Source organism: Solenopsis invicta, chromosome 11 (genome assembly GCF_016802725.1).
Source record: "Solenopsis invicta isolate M01_SB chromosome 11, UNIL_Sinv_3.0, whole genome shotgun sequence".
Taxonomy (NCBI): domain Eukaryota; kingdom Metazoa; phylum Arthropoda; class Insecta; order Hymenoptera; family Formicidae; genus Solenopsis; species Solenopsis invicta.
This window is the reverse complement of record NC_052674.1, coordinates 1,430,555-1,452,328: the sequence shown is the minus strand read 5'-3', so window position 1 is coordinate 1,452,328 and position 21,774 is coordinate 1,430,555. Positions and strand designations below refer to the sequence as shown.

The following is a 21,774-nucleotide window of genomic DNA, read 5'->3' as shown; positions in this document are numbered from 1 at the left end:
GTTTTACAGTTGAGTAAAATTAAAAATTTTAACTAATTTTATGTTTGTCATAAATAATAGCACAGCAAATTTGGTAACATAGCAAGAAAATTTTCTGTGAAAATCAATCAAATATATATTACAATTTTTAGCAAAATATACTAACTGAAATGATGCATACTTTTGTTGCTGTGATGAAGAAAAATCATTACATTAGCAATTTTTATTGTAGTAAAGAATTAGAGCTCCAACAATTTATTTATTATTTTTAGACAATTTGGTTTCTTTGTTAAACTATCAGATACCTTTAGTTATAACTATTGAACTCCCCCGTGCAGCAAAGTACAGCTTTGCTAAATTACCTAATCTATTTTTTTCGTGCCTGAATGACAGTTGTCTTATGAGACTAATTTAAATAAAACAACGTGGAAAAATATCGCAAGTTAACGCGCAAAAATTTTAACACATAAGAATTCGATTCATCCTGAGAATCATCTTTCGTAACAGCATGAATTTGATATGCGATTCTACGCGCGACCTCGCGCGAGCGATGACAATTTGTTGGACAAAGAGACATCGACTATTACAGAAGGTCGAGGAATACGAAAGCAAGAACACATCCGGACAGCCGCCACCAGGACACACGCGAGGGAAATGGGTACCGGGTGCACGAACGGATATCGAGTCGGGATATTGGTGCAATCCTTGCGGTAGGAAGCTCGCCTCACGATTGGTCTACAACAGGCATCTGCTCTCTGATTTGCACGCCAGAAGGAGCATTAGGGAGCTCGACGGTGGTCTCCATCTACGGCGCGGAATAAATTCGCACGCGAGAGTGCCCAGAAGAGTGTCCACTCGTAGGCAGGCTTCGCTCGCAACGGTAATGGTCTCTTCAGGAACCTGTTAACGCATGATTAAAATCAACATTTTTGTCTTCTTTTTAGCTTATTTCAAAAGTATATCTTTGATAAAAATAATTATCTTAATTTCTCTGAACTAAGTACATTAGACGACAGTTGCAATTATATCGTTATTTTTTTTTTTTTAAGTTTAAAACTGATGAAAAAAAAATTGTCTGATAAAATTGTGATTAGAAGAGAAAGACAGTTGAAGCCTCTTTACATACGTAAAACTCGTAAAAATTTTAAAAAATTCTATCTGATTTTTTTATGAGAAACTGTATTTCAAAAATATAGCATGATACGCAAAGGAAAAATTTATTAGAAAAAAACAGCTAATAATTTTACTGATTCAGCAGATCTATAATATATGGACAACCAGTTTCCTACGTTATAGTTGAATAAAATTAGCGATTATAACTAATTATATTTCTTAAAATAGTGTAGCAATTTTGTTAACTTTCCATGATCCAACCGAGGATTTAAAGATTCAGGAAAATTTTGAATTTTGAATTATTTTAGCACAAATTTGTACACGTATAAAAAAAATGAAAAACGTTTTGGATCAAACAATTGTGAAATCATATTTGGAATGTTGGAAATGTGTACCATGTTTTTAGAATTTTTTTTTAGATTTTTTAAAGCCTAAACATTCTTCCAAAAATGCTATTCGGCATCAATGACGGTTAGATTAAGAAAGCAGTGAAAAAAATATTGGACCACGGAGACTTAATAGAGACAACTTTCTGCGAAAATTAATAGAATATATGGATTAAAATTTAACAAAACGTATTAGCTATGATGGCGCATAGTTTTGTTGCTTTAATGAAGAAAATTTGTTAGTAATTGTAACGAAGAATTAATTGCTCTAACAATCCAGTCATTATTTTAAAACATAATTTTTTTGTTTAACTATTAAATCTTCTTAATTACATATGTCGAACTCGCGCAGCAAACTATAGTTTTGCTGAATCATTCCATCTATTTTTTTCCGTGAACATTAACTTTTTAAAAGTTGCACAAAAGTGAAAGCATATTTTAAATATAAATATCAATAACAGTTCTCCGAACGGCCCCAGGAAATTTCTTTAAATCTCTAATGTAAACTGTCCGGTTAAGTCACGCTGTTGTTATCAGAAGACGAAAGAAGAGCCCGAGGAAAAGAAAGTTAAGAAAGGTTTGCGTCGAAGGGAGAAGGAGATTCTTCTCTGCGAGATGTGCCGCACGCGCGTGAGGAGGCCTCAAATGGGTAAACATTTGCTCTCCCATTACCATTGCCGTGTGTCAGGTGTCCTCGTGAATCCTCGCAATCCAAGCGTACGCCGTTTTCTTCTGGAGCACATAGCGAACGTGGTTCGACAGAGCCCCTTCCAATGCGCCTCTTGTCGTTTTTACTGCAACACCGAGGAGACGTTTCTGCTTCATTGGCGTTCCGAGCTTCACGCCAAGACAGTAGAACAGGTGAGTGGCCGCTCATTAATCGAGATATTGAGGATTTTTCGGATTAAGATTAGAATCGGCGTATATGTTTTTTTATTTTAACGCACGTATTATGCGTAGTCACGCATACGATTCTTGCACCTGTCGACAGAGTCATTATCCAACGAACATTAAATAGATGAGAATAAAACTTAATTGACTCGTGCACCCGGATGTTTGGTTGCACAGAGGGAATCCTTGTCATTTTTCCTTTTCTCTCTTTCTCTTCCTTCTTAGATCGGCGGCAGTTGCCGATGCACTCCGTGCAACTTCTGGTGCGCAGACAACGCGACAATGGAGTCTCACCTTCTGAGTACGAGTCATCGTGACGTAGTATCGATGATGAAGGGCTCCGTACCGGTGGTAATTAGTCGTCAACGTACGTTATCCTGCGGCAGTTGCGATCGGCAATTCCGATACAACTTCCAGCTGCGATTGCACGCCAAAGAGACCGGTCACGCCGCGAGTCATACCGCCACGGACGTATATCAGCAGCGTATCAAGTGTGATCTGTGCCCCCAAGTCGTCCGGTCTCTAGTCGCGCTTCAGCGTCATCAGCTGACTAGTCATGTCGCCAAGGACAAAGAAAAAGGCGAGGTCGCGGAGACCGTGCAACCGACGCCGTATTTCTGCTCCTTCTGCTCGATGAATTTCGCCACCGCCCAGGAAGCGGTTCTGCATCGGAGAACCTCTAGTCACAAGGAAGCCGTAAAGGCACGCAAGAGCGAGGAAGGCCTGTTGGAGACAGTGCGGGAGTGCCCTCATTGCGATCTGAAGCAACCGAATCTCGTCGCGCACAAGAGTCATCTTCTTCTTTGCCATCCGGAAATTTGTCACAGGTAATTTATTATTTTCTGCGGCGATAAATTTTTGACGTTATGCACAGAATGTCCTGAAATTTGCGAATCAAAATACTATAACAAGAAAGTTCTCTAAAAGTTTAGTAAAAAGATTATGCTTAAATTTTTATTTCAAGCAGTAGTTTAAAACAGACCATCTGTAAATGTAATCTGGTTAACCAGCTCTTTAAGACTGATATTCATAGTTGTAAATAATTTTCACTGTTTGATTGAAAGAAAAAAGAGTGAATAAATTTATGAATAAATCTGTAATTAATTATGCTTTCAAAGACTGAAAATCATTACAAAAATTACGACTATGAATATGCGATTATAAAGATTTCTTCTTTCAAAATTTTATTTTTTATAACTTTTTTTTTATACAAATAGATTTTTAATTTTGGTAAAAAATTAATAAATTAAAGTCTATGTATTTAAAAAAAAAAAACTAGTTAAAGTTAAAAATTAAATCATTACAAATTAACCAAGTTAAGTTAAAAGTTATTAATTTCATTATATAACTTTTAATTTTTTAATTATTCAACTCTGAGTTACGAGAATTTGTAACACGGTGCGATGCAAGATCTCCGTAAAAGTCGTTGCGGTAGTCTCGCACAGCGAGAGAGATTCCGCATTACGTGGACGCCGTCTCTGTTAAGTGCCCCACTCGGGTCGTTGACCGCAGACGGCCCCGCGTCAGGCAGGCGCACGTGCTTGCCGTCTGGGCTGCCTCCCCACTCTTCTCGGCCGACGGAGAGTGGGGAGGCGGCCCAGACGTCAAGCACGTGCGCTGTCTGCGAACCTTGTGTGCGGTCATCGACCCGAGTGGGGCTTTAACAGAAACGGCACGCGCGCCTTAGGTAAGCAGAGTCTCTTTCGTTGCGCGAGACTACCGCAACGACTTTTAGGAAGAGCTTGCATCGCACCGCATTACAAATTTTTGTAACTTATTTGCAGAGTTGTTAAAAAGTTAAAAGTTAAATAATAAATTCAATAACTTTTAACTTAACTCAATTAATTTAAATGATTTAATTTTTATCTTTTTAACTAGTATAAGTCGAGCGCACTCTCAAATATGTAATTCTTAATCTAAGAATAAAAAGCTTTCAAATAATGTGATTCAGCTTGTCATGAGAACAATATAATATTAGAAACAAAAATACGATCATAAGAATAAAATATACTTTGCACAGATCTATTTATTATTGATGTAAGTAAACAGTTGTAATTGAAGAGAGCATTTCATACTTAAAGGAAACAAATAGCATTCAAGAATAAAAATATACTTATTTAAGAATTCATTTTTTGTGTGTTCTTCTATTTATAGAATAGAGCAAAAATTATTGCTTTTCTAATTATATAATATTTTTTAAATATTTCAAATTTCTTTATTAACATTATAAAGTATTTTAATTAACTTAACAAATTTACTGCGTATAATTTATAATATTTGAGACTTTTTGTGTTATTGCAATTTCGATCTTATATTCGATATAATCTTTTCGATCAGATGTCCTCGATGCGGCGTGCTTTTCGCCCTATCACAAGACGTCACCAGACATACGCGTGAGGGTAATTGTCTTAAGAACGATAAATTGAACGCGGCCGAAACGGAAAGTGTGAATAAAGAGTGGAAATGCAAGGATTGCATCTTTTCGACGGATTCTAAGGCCGAATTTATTTTTCACGAGGCTCTGCACGTTGGTGTTGTTGAAGAAACGGACACAGGGGCATCCGGTTCGAGCAAGTTGCCGAAATATAAGTGTCCTACTTGTGGAAAGACTTTCCCAAAAACGTCGCTACGGAATCACATTAGACAACATACCGGAGAGAAGCCCTTTCCTTGCGTAAAATGTTCAATCTCATTCTCGAGGAGATCGCACCTCATTATTCACCAAAGGATATGCAATACTTCGTCGAAATCTCTGGACAAAAGTGGGCGTCGGCGGGGCTTTATCTGTTTGCATTGCGAAGAAGGTTTCTACACAAAGTAAGTGACAATTTTGTTTGTTAATTGTTATTATTGAAATTATTATGCATCTCATAAGTGACACACTTGCGTCAATTTTTGTTCCAAATTTTTTTTATATATTATGTAGATATTAATTTCAAATTTCAAAGCTACATATTTTTTATCTTATTTTTAAGTATACAAATAAATGAAATTTAAATTTTTAAAAGGTAAACAAATTAACAAATAGACCGGTGACTTAATTAAAAAATTTGTTTATTAGAATTTTTATGTATATTTAGCTTTGAGTTTGTAATTTTTTTTTTAATTCATTGATAATAATGAATCGTGTCAAATAATGGTCTTAGAGAATTATTGCAGTTTAAGAGTTCCATAGTAATTGCGGAACAAACGCTGCATAGGAATTATAGGTCGAATATCTATTTCACGTGAAAAATTGTTCATACTATCTACTACGGAATATTGTGCAGATTGGACTGCGATCATAATGGTTCTGTTTTAAAAAGTAGCTCGTACCATATCATTCGCAGAGGAAGTAGAGCTCATTTACATCTGCGTTTACTTTTCACCGAGATCTTTTCTATGACGTTTTGAATCGTTTTGAATTGGCGATTGAAATAATTTTACTCTCTAAAATGTTGCTGGCTTCGACTTGCTCTCCATTCGCGACGCGTCATACCCTATTTTTCCCGCAGCGTGACCGTTCCGTAATAAATAAGGGATAGCGTATTCGGGAGTAAAAACGCCCTCGGGCAATAAAAGCGCCCGCCGCGATCCGGAACCGCGAAATGTTCGCGCGGTCGTAGTAAAAGTGTCCTCGCTGCATAACTATAAAATGAAGGAGCATGGCCCAACGCGGAGGAGGCCAGGCAGAGCGGATCGAAAACGCGAGAGAAAAGAAGCGAGACGAGCGTTGCGAGGCGTTGCGAGCTGAAAAGGGAGAAACAAACGTGTTAGAAGGAAGAGACACGCGCTCGTTGGCCCGACAACGGGTGTCGTATTAACATCTCATAGCAATGTATATGAACCCGCCGGTCATTTCGCTATTTAACGGGCCTCCATTATATAGCGATGGTACACATCGTATATTTCTGCAATGCCGACATATGGGAGCGCGGTGTCTATATGTACACGTTAACACGCGATATCATAAAATTAAAATACACAGATATCAATAAGCTTTAATATTTTATTACGTTTGACACATTAAAAAACACGTGGCGTATAAAAAAATATTTTTTCTATTGTGTTTGTGGCAATATAGATTTAATAAGAAAACTTTTATTACAAAATGCTATACTTGCTCGATTTTCTGTCATATAGCGAAGAATGGATCAAAGGATTGTATTTGGTATGAGCTATACAGAAATCAGTCATGCAAATCGAGGGAATTTTTTAAAAACCAATGATTTATTTCTGTTTTAAATTTTATTATTGTTATTTATTAGTTTTAAATTACTGTTTGTTATTACGTGGAATTTGGATATATACTTTTTAAGGTAATATTTTGTTTTTAACGACTATAATTATTAAACAAAATTATGACTTTAAGATATAGAATATTCGTTACATTGAAGAAAAGCTAGTAAAGTATGTAATTATTAACGGTTATTTAATCAATAATTAATAAATTCTGTTTTTTTACCATCTAAAAAGTGCCTCGCTATTGAATCGTCATTGTTAATTGTTTTTTATTGCATTTGCATATTATAAACTCTATTTTATAATTTGTCTATTACAAAAAACGAACAACTTTACACCTTCAGAGTAAATGTAAATTAATAAATTCTTATTTATTGTTTTTAACGAATATTAAGAGCCTACGAATGTAGATCTATTTTTGTAACAATGTATATTGAACAGAAATAACGTTATTTTTTCTTTTCAATGGCGCACTGTCTCGCTGTCAATGAACGACGAATAACGCACGTGCGCGATCACTAGAGCGCAGATCATTTCGATATTTAACGGGCTCGCGTTACGACAAATATATACTCCGTGTCCCTTTAATACGCGCGCCAGGTGAGCGCCTTCGCGGTCGCACCACGGTGGTGTTTGTGTGCCGCCCTTACGACACACAAGTATTAAACCATCGCCCGGCTGTAGAGCGGCCACTATAAAGCAAATGTTAACACCTTGGCTCCGTTGCGCCCGCCTCGGTTCTCCACTCCGTGTCTTCCCCTCCGTCTCCGCCGCCACCTCGGAGTCCTCGCCGTACACGCATTACCTTCTGTAACGGCGCCTATTCAACATCCAGCCACCGTCCTATTCTCACACCCGGCGTCCCCGAAGCCGAACGGCCAGAAGTCTCGACATGCAGCCACGAACCACCGAGGGTTTCGCTTAATGCCGCGATTCCGACCATTCCGAGGGATTACGTTTGACCGTCGTCGTTTGGGACACCCTTTAGTACACGTTCCGTCCGTCGTTTCGTGTGCTGGTACCCTTTTTTTCCTTTTATCTTTCCCATCACTGGCACTGATTCGTCTTCTAACAAAGTTTTCCTCGTCATCCCGCGTTTGTCGTACTTAGGAAAATTGGCGAATTCGGGATTGTTAAATTTTGTTGCTCTTCGAAATTCCTTGACATAACATACTACTTTACTTGTGTAATGCAAGGTACTTTGACGTTATACTAAAGCGCCATGATAAGATAAATAATTTTATCGCAGAATCACGTTTTCGCGTGTAATCTGAGGGGGTTCACGTTCACGCGCGAGTGTTCCACTGCGGAGACGGCGATTACGTCGTGGCGCGGCCCAAGAAAGTCGAAACTAGTTTTGTAAAGTTCCGGCGAGTCTTCAAATTATTTAATCGACAAATTTTACGATCCTGCTCGGGCTTATCCCCGAAAATCACTCTCCACTGAGAGGCTGCCGGTATCATCGCGGCAAACTCGGACCATCTCTATGCAGACATCCTATAATCTTCCTCACAGCTTAGCTTACTGCAGCACGGTACACGAGATCGACATACCTGGAACTCGACATCTCGTTCCGAGCGAAAGGAGTTAGAAGTTCCAGCAAGCCACCTTGATTAGAACTTGCGCCACCTCTTCTTGTCGCTTCCACTTCGTCTTGTAACAGAAAAGGACCGACCAGGAAGAGGAGTATATGCGTCATCTCCTGCGAGGGTCAGTTGACAAGCTCGTTCGTTAGCTGCAAGATGAGGCGTGTTCGTGGAAGAGTAACGCGGCAGTAAAGGGAAACCACGAGAAAACGTGGCGTGATGGCGCGAGAGAAAAACCTTGTACAACTAAGGACAATTAAGAAGTCCTTTGCGGCTTGACCTCCACCGTTAAGACGTATCTTAATTCTCGTCTACGCGGAAATTTCATCAGAAACTTTAGTGACGTCTCTTTTGCATTTTTATTTTGATCTTTCTGCAGCTGAGTAGAATATTTGCTGTAATCTGTAAAAAATGCGCTTTGGAAAGCGTTCTAGTAATGACATATTGCGTTATTTATTTGTTATAAATATAGATGAGGACGTATAAAATTTTTTTATAGATATTTAAAATTTTTAATTAATATATAATACTTAAATCAAAATAATTGCCACAACATTACACAGTTGGAATTTGTGTTAATTGTATATTTTATGTCTCAAATAGCCCATCAAAATTTTTGTGTTAATTTAACACAAGATGATTATGTTGAAAAGGTAACATAAATGTTATGTAAAAACTTAACACATGAAATGTAACACTTTGACATAATTTGGAAACATTGTGTAAATATATTTTTTCAGTAAAATTAATATTTATAATGTACATATTGACACGTACATTTTCTTCATTTGTCTTAAAATTTATGTTTTAAAACTACATTATTTTTATGTTGTTTTGAAATGAAATTTTTAATGTTTTTGTTTCACAATTTATCTAAAAATTGTGTTATTTTAACGTAAAAAATTGTTGAATATCAATATAATATAAAATATTTAAATAACATAATTACATTAATCGAGTGTTAAGTTAAATTAACATTATAATGTATTATATTAACAAATTAACAAAACAAATTTTAGCAAGGACCAGTTTCAACATAAATAAAAAATGTTTTTAAAGTATCTAATAAATTTTCTTTACGATCAAAAAAAATTGCTCATTTAATATATGAGAAAGAAATCATTATATCTTTATGATGCGTATTTTGTAAGCTTTTTTGGATAGCCGAATTCGAAAGAAAGTGGCGAGATTTTATCGCGTGCAAATGAGGTTTTTCGTAATTCGCAAAAATATACGCGCCAAGTTGAAAGCACGCGAGTCATATCGGTCAGGTCAGCGCTGCGGTATGCGGCGGGCAAAAAAGAATTGTAATGAATCGAGCGGAGGTTTAGAGAGGAAGAAAATAAAGGAAGAAACCAATTACGAGAAGACGAGCTTGCCCAGCGACAGATCGCGCATTAAGCGATTCCTAGAATACGCATGCATCTTACGATGTATGCGCATATTCAAGATAGTATGTCATACGTGCGAGCTACTAACTGCACGATTTATTTCCTCTTGGAGCAAGAAGTAGAAAAGAAGCAACAAGAAGCTTCCAAAGGAATATACTCCCAAGACAGCTTCACATATATACCGCTTAGGTTTTTATTAAAATAATAAACTAAATGCGGTAACAAAAGAACGCTGATTGTAACGACCACGACAAAATATTCCGTCTTCTTTCGTTAGTAGGAGAATATCACTAAGTGATATTAATGAATAATAATAAAAAGAAAGGAAATTTAATTAAGGAAAATCTAATCGAAATACAAAAACCGATTGTACTTTCCATCGATTTTAGCGGTGATTAAAGACGAGATTTATCCGATTTTGGAATTGGACGACGAAATCCGTCGTTTCACACCTCTCTCGCAGAGTTATTAATGCACTGCCGATCAAACTTATCCCATCTCGCGGCAGAAACAGACAAAATGGCAATCCTACTGAGCAGGAATACGCGTCGGAGTTATCGATAAAGTGTTTGGTTCGGCAACTTGTCCGACAAGTTGCCTAGCAGGGAAAATTAATGATGCCGCATCGGCTCGGAAATACAAAATAGTAAGGTCGTACAAAATTTTCTTATGCATGTACTTTACAATGATTTACGAGCGTATCTTCGATCGTAGTCCGAAATCTAAATTATGTAACTCTATCCTCTATGGCCTACCTAAGTTTTGCGATTTTTTTTCTAATTTTTTGCTGAGCCCAAAATTAAAAATTGATGGCCAGATTTAAAATAGGAAACATTTCTAAACAACATTAATTTAAAATATAAGACAATTTCAAATATTTGTTTATGCAGAATTTTTAGAAAAGAAACCATTTAGCTCATATTGAGTACATGTACTCAATGTGGCCTAATATGTTTTCCTCTTTTTTATAAAAAGTGTTTGAAAAATGGATAATAAGATGATCCAGTATTACATTTAAAAGTTTAGAGGTTTATTAACATATTGACGTGTTTATTGACAGATCGACATGTAAGAGTACACAAAGAATTATTTTTATCAACAATCTATTAAGTAAACCGACTTATCTTAACTTTTTGCTCTTAAAACCATGATGGCTTTTATGAATCGCAGTTTAGTAGATGGGTTAAAGTTTATGATTTGAAGCAATAAAAGTATTGAAAAAAATATTATAATCGATGTGTGTGTACTCATTATTAATCTAGGCCATACTGGTTTTATTCTACAGTTTTTTTTTTATTCAGTTCACGAAAATATAAATTAAATACAGCGTTGTAAAGTATAAATATAAAGCTACAATATTTTTAACTGCGATTAATAATCATCACTTGATTGTTATAGAAAAGAGTAACTTTCTTACGAAATATTAGATGATGAGAAACATTTGTTGTTTAATTCATACAACTATGTAAAAACAGCAAGTAGGCCATATTAGGTACAGTTATCTCATTAAAGGTTGAAATCTAAAATTTTCTTTGAGCTTTCTTCAAGTTAAACAACTGTTCTCAACCGATCAAAATTTCCAATCTATCCAGTGTAGCATTCAACAGTCTCAACACGGACGACTTAATTGTTATTCATTCATATCTTCGTGCCGCTTTGCGCGGACTGCTTCGAATAATCTAATTAACTTGCGACGGAACGTCCGGTCTGCTTCGCGATCGATCGTTCGGCGTTTCTGGTCCAACGATAACGCGATATTCCCTTCCTTGTCAGGGGAAGGAGGAGGGAGGCAGGTTCGTTACCTGTAGAACAAGACGCGTGCTCGCGTAGCTGCTGCATGCGAGGGCGACGCAGCGCGAGAGGCAGAGCGGGAAGGAGGGGTATTAAAGGAGCCGGGGCAAACGTGACGATGGCGGAGTCCGCGTGGTCCTCGCGGCAGGGAGGGAGGAGGAGGGAGGGTGGCAGCAGAAAAGGAGCACCATAGTCGCGCTACGGGTGGCGAATCGTGGGGGAGAGAATCCAGAAAGAAAGAAAGAAAGAAGGTAATTACGCGCGGAGAGACAGGCAGCTCCCGCGCAACCTAACCGATCGCCTAACCGATTCTCGGAATACGCGGCCGGCTCGCGATGTATGCGCATATTCAAGATAGTATGTTACATACGCGAGCTACTGACCGTACGTTTCGCTCCTTCGTTCACCCCCGGTGTCCCGCCACCCTTCTGTCCCCCCGCTCGCTTCCCGACCCTTCTCGGTCCAACAGGGCCCGCAGGATCTTCTTCCCCCCTCCCCCCGTTCTCTTTCCGCTTTCCCCTCGGCCCCCGTGCAACCTCTCCGGCAACCCTCTCTTACTCACGGCCTCACGACGTGTACGCGAGATCCCCAGAGGTATTTACATATATGGACCGCGGCGTGGTGCGCGCGTATCTTTTATCTTCCGTAGCAGTAATGGCGCGTCCACCTCCTCCGTACCTGGTCAAGTGAACATCGGCGTAGATAGGCATACTAGGTGAGATTGGCGTTACCTCCGCCGTCCGTTGACGTCCCCCGGTTGGACGACCGGGTCCCGATACCGGCGTTGAAAAAATACCGATGGCGCAGTACGCTGCTCTTCGACGGAATCGCGAATTCTTTATGGGCGCGAGCCTGTAGTGTGTGTTTAATATGTTACGCATCTCCCCTTTCGCGTACGTAGATTCCTTCAATAAATGGAAATTGTTTCTCAATTAAGATTTTTTGTACGCTGAGAAATAAGTTGTATGATTAAAATGCTCAACTTGATTAAATTTCTTCAATTCAAGTATTTATGTATTTAAAGTTAAATATATAAATGTTTAAATTAAAATTCAACTATTTGAGTTAAATACATGAATACTTGTATTTAAAAAATTTAATCAAGTTGAAAAATTTAGTCAATTTAACAACTTTTTTTTAGTGAATGAAAAGGTTTATTAGTCTTTTGCAATTTTTTAGCATTCAAGTTTAATTTTTATGATATCTTTATAATTAATTTAATTAGCATTTTGCAACAATCAACAATGCATTACATTTCATTTATTTTTGATTATCTGATGTTTTACTCGAAGTTTTATATTAGTAATATAATTATTTAATTTGAAAATTTTTTATATACGACTCGGTAAAAAGAGTTTTATGTTAGTTAGCTAAAACTGCAGCTTCAACTCTCGCCGAGCATTAATGAAACGCGGTGTCGTCTTTACGGATCACCCTGTAGACACCTCGACGCATCCCACAGGATCGCTCGTGCGCGACCGTTCTGACGAAGGGAGGCTTACTCGAGAATTCGCTAAAAAAGGGAAAGAAAGGTGGGAAGAGATCTTCGTGCGCTTCTCTCTTCCCGCGCCGAAACAATGAGACGCTGTTGCGCCGCATTCGTCGCATTCAAATGCATCGACCGGACTGTCCTTTGCTCGTGCACTCACGCATTGTGCGTCGCGACGCGTACTTATCTTCAACACCGACCTTAGACGTAATCAAAATTTTATCGATTCTCCCACACCAAGTTAATAATTTTTTGAAATAATAATTTAAAAAATTTTTGTTTGTTGTACATGTTTCTATGAGAAACTCGCATAACAACAATCTAATAGGGTAACTTGAGTATTTACGTCGCAAGGGTCAGAAAAAATAGGAGTGAAGTTGATTTTTTATGTAAATTATTTAGTTATCTTTTTGCATCTGGAGAAAAATTTTGTTGAGTCAAAAAATATTTGTTTTAATCAAAGAGGTTTGCTACATTGTTAAAGAAAAGCTTCTTTGATTTAAAGGCATTTTTCTATTATTTTTTTTAATAAAGAATTTTTTATTAAAGAAATAGTTTGATTGTACAATGTAAATTTTTTCTTAAATGAAATATTTTTTTAAAACCAGAATTAGTGATTATTTTGTGATACATAACTGTAAGGGGATAGTAAAAAATGAAGTATAGCAAAATGTAAATATTTAGTTCTTGTATTCTTTGATCAGCTGATTGTCTCATTCTTGGATGGTTACATATCTTATCCCTTTCGATGTACAGCAAAGAATGCAAGGATTTTTAAAAGTATTTTAAATGTAAGAAAATAAATAATTCGTATTTCTACTTTTTTTTAAATAGCAGTACACAATATAAAGTTTTTATTGATATAGTTTATTTACTTTAAATGTAGTAAGTAATACTTGATAAATTGAGTTCTTGATAGGCTACTTTATCCAAGTTTATTAGCTTCTTATGATGAAGGTGAGTTTTATATGAATTAGGTCTAGACCTGAAGTGACGTCCTGATTCTTCTGACGTCTCTCAGACTTTTACATTGTTCGAGCAGTCGACGTCGCGTGTGTGCCATCCCCGATGTCGATGTGGTGGCGACGCGACGGCGACGGCCGCGATGCGACGCGACGCGACGCGACGCGACGCGGCGCAGTGGTGGTGGTGCGTGTGTCGTATAGAGGTGTGCGGCACACGCGGTAAGCACACGGCCGTATGCAGACAGTTTAGTGGTGGCCGCGCCCCGCGAGTCCAGTTGTCGCGTGAAATATTGCGATTCATAAAATAAAACAGGCCTGCGGTCGAGGACGCGTACATATAGCCGCGCCGGCCGCTAACCGTCCTAGCCCTCACCCTCTATCTCCTCTGCCTTCCCTCCTCTTCCCTCCCCCTCCCTCCTCTCATTCTTCCTCCTGTTCTCTTTTCGCCCTCTCTACCCTTTCTCCGTTGCGTTCTCTTCCTTCTAGCGTGGCCCTTCTCTCCGCTCGACTGGTGCGACACCCCCTCCCTTCGCCCTTTTGCTCTTTCTCTTTCTCCCCCTTTTTCTTTATCTCCTTCTCTCCTCGTTCGTTCGCCTCCCTTCTTCCCCGGTCCTCTAACTGCATCGCTGTACCCAGCTCTTTATCTTTCTTTCCGTCGCTGGATTATCCATTGGGCACAATGGGTACGGAGGCTCCTGGGGAATCGTAAAAAGAGCGCGCAATCGAAAATATTTCGGGATGGCGGGATAAAATAGCGGCGGCACGTAAATCCTGAATGCCATTTTCTATCGGTCGACGTTCTAACGGCGTTAAGTGAAGACCCCGCGTTCGCTTAATATAGAAAATAATTAGTGCACAGTCGTGTATCGTCGTACAATATTGGTATTAAATATTGGTTGAAATTTCTAACTACGATAATCTTGTATTATTATTCTCATCACATTTATCATCATACTTTTACATACGTCTCATTACGGTGACCAAATAGATTTACCAAAAACTGACATATTGTATCGTCTCATCCAATTTTATTCTTAGCTTGACGTTATTTCGGTCTCTTTGGAAATTCTCGCTTTCACCACTGGCGGAATATTTTTCAAGAAAGCGCAGACAAAACAGTTTGGTTAAATATTTAACAATTTAGCTAGATCTGAAAATAATATTCAAGTTGGTTACTAGAATATCAAACGTTTTTGCAGCATTGCTTATTGTGTGTTGGTGTGTTCTACGTAATTATTTTGATAAAGTCCAATACAATTATTTCTTTATCTGTATCTAGCTAAATTTTTAGATACCTCATTCGTGTACGTTTGAAAGCTGTCTTGTTACAGACTTAAATTATATCTCGCATATATGTTTCGTTATTAGATTGCGTTTAGACGCGATTAAACTGAAGTTATAAGTGAGGTACGATCATGCGCATAATCGAGCCTCCGAAAACAGTAATGCGAACCTGCTCGCATGCACTTCGTATCATTTTAGCTCGCCGCTAGGTTTCCTGTTCTTTTCTCCTTTTTTTTCATCCTTTCCTTCTCGGCCTCCTCCTCTCGTACGTGTTCGTACATTTATCCATGGTCGGTTGAAACGCCGCCAAGCCACAAGCGTCGTAACGCCGGCTTTCCTCGCGCGTCCAAATTTTTCGGCCACCGCTGCGACACTTCGTCGCAGAATCCGCACTTGCGGATGGTGCACGAGGATGGTTACGAAACGCGGCTTACCGTCGGAAACTACGTAAGAATACCACGTTGCGAGGGCTAATGTACAATAAATTATGCAAATATATGAAATGCAAGGAGGTATATTACGCATGCAGATACAACGGAAAATTCATTGCTCGATTATTTATAAAAGTATTTGTGATAAGACTTTTGTTATTAATATACGCGTTATTTTTTTTTTTTTTTTAATAAAAGCGTAGAGAGAATTTTGATAAAAGAAATAATCATATTTTCATCTCACAACACTTTCGGTGTATGATTATCGAAAAAAATATTATTAAAATTTTTAACAAATGTCATCTTTCTCATTTTCACTGTCACGGGAATTGTAAAGAAATGAACTATCAAAGTGTCACAAAGAAAAAATAAAATAAAATAAAATAATACGAACCGTGAACCTTGAAAGCGCCAAAAACAAAAATGCAGGTAAGGATTAACCGCGAACATATATTAAATCGGTAGCCGTCATCGATAGCCTCGAGGACGAGAATCGCGGGGGCTGGATCGGGATTCAGCTTTCACGAAGGCGATCCTCCTTTCGAAGCGGGGCGGCGGGAAACGTCAACGTATATCGTACTTAAGGTGCTCCTCTGTTCCGGAGATTCCTCCTTTTCCGCCGACGAAATTAGCGGGGGACATGTTTATTGTAAATGAATCCTCTACTTCGCTGAGGCGGTTCGTGGAGGACTGCTACGTGTCCCAGGGACACGGCAGCGGACAAGGAGAGAAAGAGAGAGGAGGAGAGAGAAAGAGAGAGCGTGTAGTCGTCAAGGGACAACGAGAGAGAGGGAGACGGGATGAGGGTAGTTTGGTGGAGGGTGGTCGTGCGCGCGAGCGCGCGCTTGCTGCTCCGATTTATGCGCCCGTTACCGAGCCCTCTGGCGCAATTAAGCTCGCGTTATAATATTGTTGTTTATTCTGAACCCCGACTGCGAAGCGTTAACCACCCCTACGTTTCGCCCCCTCGCGTCCCGCTTGCGTCTCTACACCGGCTATGTGCCACCCGCGCAACCCCCTAATCTTCCTGACGCGGCGAGGCTGAAGCGAGAAAGAGAAAGAGCGGGAAAGAGAGAGAGAAAGAGAGAGAGAGAGAGAGAGACACTCTCTCGCCTCGACTTTCAGCATCAGCGCGCCAATGCCTGGGCAGCTAACCAACCGCTCCCCCGGGGTATCGCCGGGAAACGAAGTTCCGTTTTGTTTGTTTCCGGCCGGTGCCGTCTTTGATTGGGAGACCCGCGTTAATTCCGAGTTATTCCGACGCGCGGTCACGTGTGCGCTAATGAAACCTACTTTCACGTGGGGAATAGCATGCGCGGCGCGGACGACACGAGTTTATTGTGATTTGTGATTGCGCCCGATTAGAGGATCGTTACCGTATTCTCCGCGACGTGGGGAATTCTCCGGGACATTTTTGCAGATAGTTGCGATTGAGATTGTGCGCACGACCAGCGTACTTTTGCGAGGCTATAAAGATTTAATTAGAGCCAATCATTGAGTCTGAACGATACTTGGTTCATTTCAGGCATCGAATGTGAAACTAGACTTTGATCGGCTCTTGAAACGGATAATCTCCTTTTTTTGTCCACACCTTTTTTTATATAAATTTTCAAGAAGCTTATTCTATTTGCATTCCACATTACATATAAATTCCAGAAACGCGATAATTGATCGCGTGATTTACAGACTGAACTGCACCATTTCCAGTTTTATTTTATCGTGTGAAACGAATATATATATATAATATGTATAAATACAATTTCAGTAATACTCGTGAATCATTGATTAAACCGGTTTTGCGATGGCAGCGATGGTGACGAAAACAGCATGCTGGATAAACTCTCGGTAGAAAATATGTTCAAGTCAAGATTTCGATATCGGCGATTTTTTTAAAAAGCCAAACAGGCTCGTAGCGACGTAACTATAAAATATCTCTCAAATTTCACGGTCAAGTTTAAAGATGAGCTTGAAGCAAAGAAGAAATAAAGATTTAGCATAAAGGACAGAGGCTGAGTACCATATTTTGAAAGTCATTTATTGCATATGATACATACGTTAGTTGACGTTTATGATCTACAAAAAAGAACGTATACATCTACATTTCGTTCGTATAAACGTTGTATATGTATGTATGTATGTATGTATGTATGTATGTATATATATATATATATATATAATATTGTACATATATATATGAAAGAAAGTAATCTTTTCTTGAGATTTTATATTTGACACTTGAAGCTTTCTTTTATCTCCCAAGTCTTAAGATATCGGAAAGAAACATTGTCGTGGTGCTGTCGCCGAGTTTCGAAAGAAAGAGATGCCGAAGTTCAGGGTCTCGCGGAGCGTCACTTGAGATGCAATTAACGAAGAGAGTCGTCCAGGTCGTTTGATTCGACTATAAAGGACGACAACGGCGAAGAGAAGAAGAAGAACAAGACTAAGAAGAAGAAAAAGATACGAGAGAGAGGAGGCGGAGGCCAAGAAGGAGGAGAAGGAGGGGGAGGAGGAGGAGAAGGAGAAGGCGAGACGGACGATGCACGAAACGTAAATACTTGGAGCTGGCCGAGCACTCTCGACCTGCTAAGGTGGGTGGAATCGACGATTCCAGCCAGGACGATGGCTGAGGTGGGATCGTGATGGGCCGTGATGGCGGTGTGGTCGTGCAACGATGCCGAAGAGGAGGCCGGACCGGAGTGAACCGAAGGTGATGCATGGCCGACGGTTCCTACGGCGGGGCCGCGCGCAGACGAAGAAATAAAGAATAAGAAGAATATCCGCTTCGCCGGGTCCAGAGCCGGCCCCCTGGAGCAAACGCTGTCATAACTCAATCCCACCTTCGTCCGCTCGTACGTCCGTACGTCCGTCCTGCACCGGTGCAGGTTGCACCTGCATTTGTCTCTCTTCTTCGCCGTCATCTTTCCTTTCCCCCCCCCCCCACGTCTCCGCGTTCCCCTCTGTCGTATCTCACGTATCTCCCTTCTCGTCGAGGGCTGATCTTGATCATGGCGAAGTACGAGCTCGACGTGGAGCCATCGGGATCCTGCCTCCTTGCTCATTAGATTCCATCGATGCTCTTTTTTTCCACAGCTTTCTCGTTACGGAGGGTGAACGGAGGGGGATTATAATACGTTGCGCGCGAATTACGACCGCGAGCGTACACGTGACTTCTTTCTTCTTTTCTCCATTTTGTTTTTATTATTATATTTGTATCCTTGATCTTTTGTATTTCAAAATCATCACTGATATAACGGCATCAAGAAAGATTCTTCGTTCGTACCATTTCTCTTACTAATTTATCTATCTATATTTTTAGGAAATCTCTCATAGTTTCAGAATCTAAACAATATTCCAGAATATTTTGATTCGTTTTATTTACAGAATATGTAGTATGTAAGTTTACGGAAATATTAATCTCGATTTTTAATTCTCGTTCTTTCTCTGGCAGTGAAGAGCGCAAAGCTGTGAGCCTACTATTTTTTTTTTATGACCACTGTCAACGGAAGAACAATGGAATTTGATTAAAGAAGATTTGCATAAAATTTAAAATGCTAAAAGTAAAGGTGAAGCGTAACGATGAAAGAACTGGTTCATAATTACGTCATCTGCTTTCTGAACTGCGATCAGTCCGATATTCATGAAAGTCAAGGGATCGAAAAAAAAAGAACGTAACCAAAATAGACCAGTTATACATATATTATAAAAATGCGTTCTCCCGAGGACGCGTGCGTACACGATTCCGAGGACACTAATCAACTTCGTCCGCTCTAAAGAATTTCGAGATTTATACCTCGTCATTCGAGTTTCGTCGGGCAATCCCCGGACCCGGCGGAATTGTGGACGAGAGGCCGAAGGCGAAAATGCGCAGGAAAAAACGCGCGACGGGCCTCGCCGTTCTAAGCGCGAAGATACGTCAGTGACACACGAATCGAAGTTGAACAATACGGCGAAGTCATGCATAAATCATCCGCGGTAATAAAGATCCACTTGTCGTGGCCGGATATTTATGAATCGCCCTCGGTTCTCCGCGCGCCAAGAAGAGAATCACCTTTTAGCTCTCGCGTCGGTCCGGATGAACGATCGTCCGATTTCGAGATAATCGAAGAGGTCAGGGGCGGAGGGGACTAGGGCGCGGGCTTAGCGGCCGGGAAGAGGAGAGGAGAGAAAGAGAGAGAGAAGGGCAGAAAGGTAGGAAGGGCCGCAAGGGGGCTGAGGCAGGAGAAGAAGAGAAGAAGTAGACGCGGTCGTTGTGTAGAGGCCGCAGACCGACAGACCGAGCGAAGGACCGCGAGGCCATAAATACCTCAGCGCGTTCAGCCAATTAAAACAAATCATTTTAATGCGCAACCTTTTTAATTAATGCCCGTGCTCGCTCGCTCCCATCCGCTTCCCTCCTCCGCGCGCGTAGTACACGATCGCTTCGGAGCCGCGCCGCGGCTCTCTGCCATTCCCATCCCAGAGCGATCGGGGAGAGCTATATTAACTTATACGTCACTATATCCCGCCTGACTGTATCTTTCCTCGCGCAGTATATGCCCGCGTTTACTGCAGCCCCGGCCGAAGCAGTACCGACCGAAGGCGAGCCAATCTAGCGAGGCTGCTATACTTAGCTACTTGATTTTAATTATACGAATTTTCGCTTCGGCATTACGAGCCGCGCGGCATTTCTTTTCTCTCCGTTTACGTTCTTCGTTATTTTTTTCTTTTTTCTTTCTCCTCTCCCTTCACTTTTCATACTTTTTTTTTGCCCCGCCATCGATGAGATTTATATTTATTAGTCGTGTACTGTAAAGACGGAAGCAACAATACGCAACTCTGTGAGTCGGATAAAGGAACGTCACGATTTTTATGCTCTCCGATCCGCTGACTCAAGGATGGAACCGTTAAACGCTCTCGCACTTAACTGATCAACGCTTTCCTGTTTAATTACACGTTTCCAGATCGGTGATTCGCCGACTGGTACACCGCGGTCTCGTGTGTTACTCATAATTTTCCGGGAGGAATCGAGTGTGATGCTAATATCGCCGTTACTTTGAGCAAGAAGTCGGAGTTTATTTGCGAGTTGCACGACGCGGTTGCGTTTAGCTTCGGAAATTGAAGAAAAAATTGCTGTGAGCTGCGTAGACGGGAGCAGATCTATATAGCGGAGTAAGTCGAAGTATCAAGTTGAAGATTAAGCTGAAGATTATCTTTCTTAAATGAGGTTCAACGTAGATTACACTCGTGAGGTAGAGAAATAAGGAATAACTGTGACGCAAGTATTGGGAGGGAAAGAATATGTTTATTAGATTCTTTCAAATATACATTGAAGCGTATAATACGGTACGCGTTATATGCAATGTTTTAAATGATTAATAAAACATTCTTTATACTGCCGATTATTATATCCATTAGAAATAAATTTTTTCTCAACGAAAATATCAAAGCACTCGCGATTTCTTATTAATTAACGATTGAAAATGAATGGCGCATTTATATTTTACTGTTATTGTATGTAAGCTTCCAAATTTTTAATTGTTAAGAGGTAAAAATAATTGGAAAAGGGAAGGAAAGTCGGAGGTAAAATTGATTTCAAGTAGATAATAATATAATAATCGACAGCATAAAGACTATTTCAGAAATTGTTTGGAACATTGTACGGTTTATAATAGAGGAAAAGAGAGAGTTGTAGAATACCATTTTGTTTTTTGACAACTTAGTAAATATTAATGCGACACAATTCTAATCAACATTAGTTTATTAACCATAGAGAGTTCTATCAATTACTCTATAAATAAAAGTTCATCATATATGGAACGAATATAATTTACAATTGACTGAAGAGCGAAAAAAGAATATGTTTGTGAAATAGCAGAGGGATCATAGAATACTAATAACTAATACCATGAAAGGTATTTTTATTCATAGAAAACATAAATTAATGATTTTTTGTAGATTTTACATACAAATAAGTGCCATAAAACAAAGTTTTATAAACATTTCAAAAAACATATTAAAACAAAAATTTTTTAAAAATAAGACTTAAAACTTTCTAAAATAATTTCTTTGCTTCTAATAATTACTAATAAACATTGTACAACGTCTACAATGAGATTGTAAAGTCGCAAGAGAAATGCATATGGTGGATGACCATATTCCACAACTACAACCCACATTATGACATGACTTTATTTGTCGAATTTATATATACACATTAAATTCAATAATATTATTTGAAATTTACATTTAAGGCTTTTAAGTTAGACTA

At 39.4% G+C, this 21,774-nt stretch overlaps 1 protein-coding gene across 4 annotated transcripts in view; it reads left to right on the top strand.

Annotated features, from left to right (window-relative positions):
- Positions 1 to 21,774, top strand: part of LOC105196974 (zinc finger protein 91) — a 109,708-nt gene that overhangs the window by 67,145 nt on the left and 20,789 nt on the right. For 3 of the 4 annotated variants that reach the window (XM_011163149.3, XM_039455321.1, XM_039455320.1), the window contains exons 3-6: positions 569 to 859; positions 2,016 to 2,339; positions 2,595 to 3,196; positions 4,707 to 5,186. In XM_011163149.3, coding sequence (XP_011161451.2) covers positions 569 to 859; positions 2,016 to 2,339; positions 2,595 to 3,196; positions 4,707 to 5,186 — 1,697 coding nt within the window. The remainder of the gene's footprint in view (positions 1 to 568; positions 860 to 2,015; positions 2,340 to 2,594; positions 3,197 to 4,706; positions 5,187 to 21,774) is intronic. The other variant, XM_039455322.1, reaches the window with a different exon arrangement.